The 2707-nt window shown below is 52.9% G+C and overlaps 1 protein-coding gene across 3 annotated transcripts; it reads right to left on the bottom strand.

Moving 5' to 3' along the window:
• Positions 1-245: 245 nt before the first annotated feature.
• Positions 246-1992, bottom strand: LOC136472568 (phytolongin Phyl1.1-like). Of its 3 annotated transcripts, none has more exons than XM_066470267.1 (2): positions 1772-1992; positions 246-1626 (listed from the first exon to the last, which is right to left on the bottom strand). In XM_066470267.1, the coding sequence occupies exon 2, from the start codon at positions 1450-1452 to the stop codon at positions 562-564; it is 891 nt and encodes a 296-aa protein (XP_066326364.1). In that variant the 5' UTR covers positions 1453-1626; positions 1772-1992; the 3' UTR covers positions 246-561. The 3 variants fall into 3 exon arrangements, with proteins under 3 accessions (XP_066326364.1, XP_066326363.1, XP_066326362.1); XM_066470266.1 differs by having other exon boundaries at positions 246-1621; XM_066470265.1 differs by having other exon boundaries at positions 246-1577.
• Between the last annotated feature and the right edge of the window lie 715 nt (positions 1993-2707).

Here is a 2707-nt window from a genome sequence, read left to right as displayed (position 1 = left end):
ACAGGTACCCGCTTGTGATGAATCCAACTAGGCAATTTGAATCGGCTGCCGTAACCCTCCACAGCTGGGCACATACAAACAACAAATCCAGCACCATAAATCGACGGGGAAGGGAAGGCCAAATGAAAAAAAAAAGCCTATTGACTCAAATACTGTAAGCAAATGCATATCATATCATCATCTGCGCAAATATTATTTGCAATGGAATCTGAGTATCACACACGTGCGCACGCATGGCACCTACAAAAAAAAAAAAGAATCCTAGAAACAAATTCTCATGTATACATGTTCAACACATGGATCCTCCATTTCCATGATCTGATCATTGAACATTCTATCTCTTGGTGGGTTGTATTATCCATCCACCCAATTCTCGCCGATCTTTTACCACATGATCTCTCCCTCCATCTCTCCTTCAACATTTCTCTTGCCTTGTATTTACCCTTCCGAGAATCGAATCGAATCGAAGGAAGATATCAAACCTCACCACACCCAGAGCAATCTCTGCTCCTCAAAAACTGTACACAACTGATGCAAAGGTTCCCATCGATCATCAGTTCATCACCCAGAAACACACTGGAATCCCTTGCACACTGCCAGCCAAGCCGCGAACAGCACGAGGCAGACGACGGCGTCGATGACGATGATGACCTTCACATGGCGCATCCATAGCGACCGTGACGGCTGCTGCTGCTGCCTCCGCAGCCTGGACTGGCTCACGCTGCGCTCCAGTGACATGCCGCCGGCGACCTCCTCATTTGGCACGTCTATCCTCACCGCCCTGGTCCCGTGGTGCTCGTCCTCGCTGTCCCCCGTCGCCGACGCTAGCTTGTCCCTGGACCGCCGCTTCTCCTTCCTGCTCCCACTCTTCCCGAGCAGAGGCACCTTAGATGGCGATGACGACGTGCAGCCGTTGCCACCGTCGCCAGCGCCCGCGCCATCCTCCTCAAGAACGAACGCGACATGGGGCATCTTCTCCAGTGACGCCACCAGTCTCTGGACCGCCGGCACCAGAGATTCATGGAATCCGTTGTTCCTGCTGCCGCCGCCACCGCTGCTCCGGAACGCGTCCCGTACACGCTCTAGGAACTGCAGCGCACCGGCGCTCCCGACGCTGGGGTCGATGATGGCGAAGAAAGTGTGGCCGTCAGCCATCAGGTAGCCGTAGCTTCGGCACCCAGAGGTGTGGACGTAATGCCGGTGGTGCGGCGGCGAGCTTTCAAGGCAGAGCGCGGCGGTGGCCTCCACCTGTGGGTCGCCGCCGCTGTCGCCGCCCTTGCTGCTGCTGTACCGATAGATGACACTCCGGCCTTTGGCGATACAGCAGTACACGGTGTTGGCGGCGGAGGAGCTCATCCGCGCGTCCTCGCCTTCCTCCGCGATGTCCACCTCCAGGGCCCTGTTGGCGCGCGCCGACACCAGCTTCACCGACCTCGACCGGCGCGAATTCATCAAATTCGCCACTGGATCAGCCGCCCCGCACCGCCGAATCAGCAGGCGAATAGCGCCGGATGGCAATTCGTACCGCCGGCGCTGAGCACAGGTCCGACGACGCCGGCGGGATCACGGATCAAGACCTGCAAATTGACATGGCGCGGTGAGCCTCCGCCCAATTGATCCGCTAAACTAGCGAAATTAGAATCGCGCACAAGGATTGATACAAGAAAAGACGGTCCTTTTCCTGACGAATCAACCATTGGCAGCACGGCCGACGGAATGAGGCTGTACAGTAAAACGACACGGAACGGAAGCACGGGAATTGACGGATTACCTGGATGGAATGGCACGGCGGGGCGCCGACGACGGCGGCGAGCCGGAGAAATAATACCCGGCGGGGATCTGCAGAGGGGGAGGGTGGAGTAGCGGCCTGGGGGGAGGGGGAGGAGACAGGGAGGGGGAGAGGAACAGGCGAGAGCGTGGTGGTGGAAAAGGAGACGACTTGGCCTGGTCCTGCTGTGGGGAGGAGGAAGAGGAGGTGGGGGGTTCAGTTGGCGACGGGGTTGGATTGACCGGGCAACCATGCGAAGACCACAAGCAAGGAATTAAATTGGAACGAAAGAAAGGGAGAATGGAATTAAAAATGTCACGCGGTTTGGGCATATCTCTCTCTCGTTGTTTAAGAGATGATGGGAATGTACAAAGCGACCGACCATTTTGTAGGTATGTATAGGTGCTCGGATTAGGGATGTTGATTTTTTTTGTGAGCAATAAAGTTTAACAACAACTTATTATCTACTAATGTAGGTTGTTTTAGGTTTATTGGTCGTCTAGCGTGTGGACAATAAATTTAAATGAGTTTTTATTTCATTTATTAATGACCTAGAAATTTATTAGGCCGGGATTCATGGGTAATTACATTTTGAAAAGATGGTATGATGATGATGAATCGATATAAGACATGTATTATAGTAATTTTTTTCCACAAGGCTGTTCCAATAACAATTTCTTCTACATCTTATGATCTTGTTGCCTCACCTAATCTCAATATCTTGTTGCAATTACAACTAGAATGATCTCTTACATTTTATGCTCTGCTCATCTAGCCCGTGGATCTGCACTTAAGGCTGAATACGGCGTGAGGGTTTGGAGAGGGGCTTGAGCACCCTACCCATCATGGGAAATGGACGCTATCCTCCCTCCTTTCCTCCCCAGTCACATCCACCAAAAAACATTTTTGTATGCCATGCCTGGTGGAGAGGCCTAGAGG

The sequence above is a fragment of the Miscanthus floridulus genome, chromosome 8, assembly GCF_019320115.1.
Source record: "Miscanthus floridulus cultivar M001 chromosome 8, ASM1932011v1, whole genome shotgun sequence".
NCBI lineage: Eukaryota > Viridiplantae > Streptophyta > Magnoliopsida > Poales > Poaceae > Miscanthus > Miscanthus floridulus.
The sequence above is the reverse complement of the archived record's forward strand: the minus strand, read 5'-3'. Positions and strand labels throughout refer to the sequence as shown.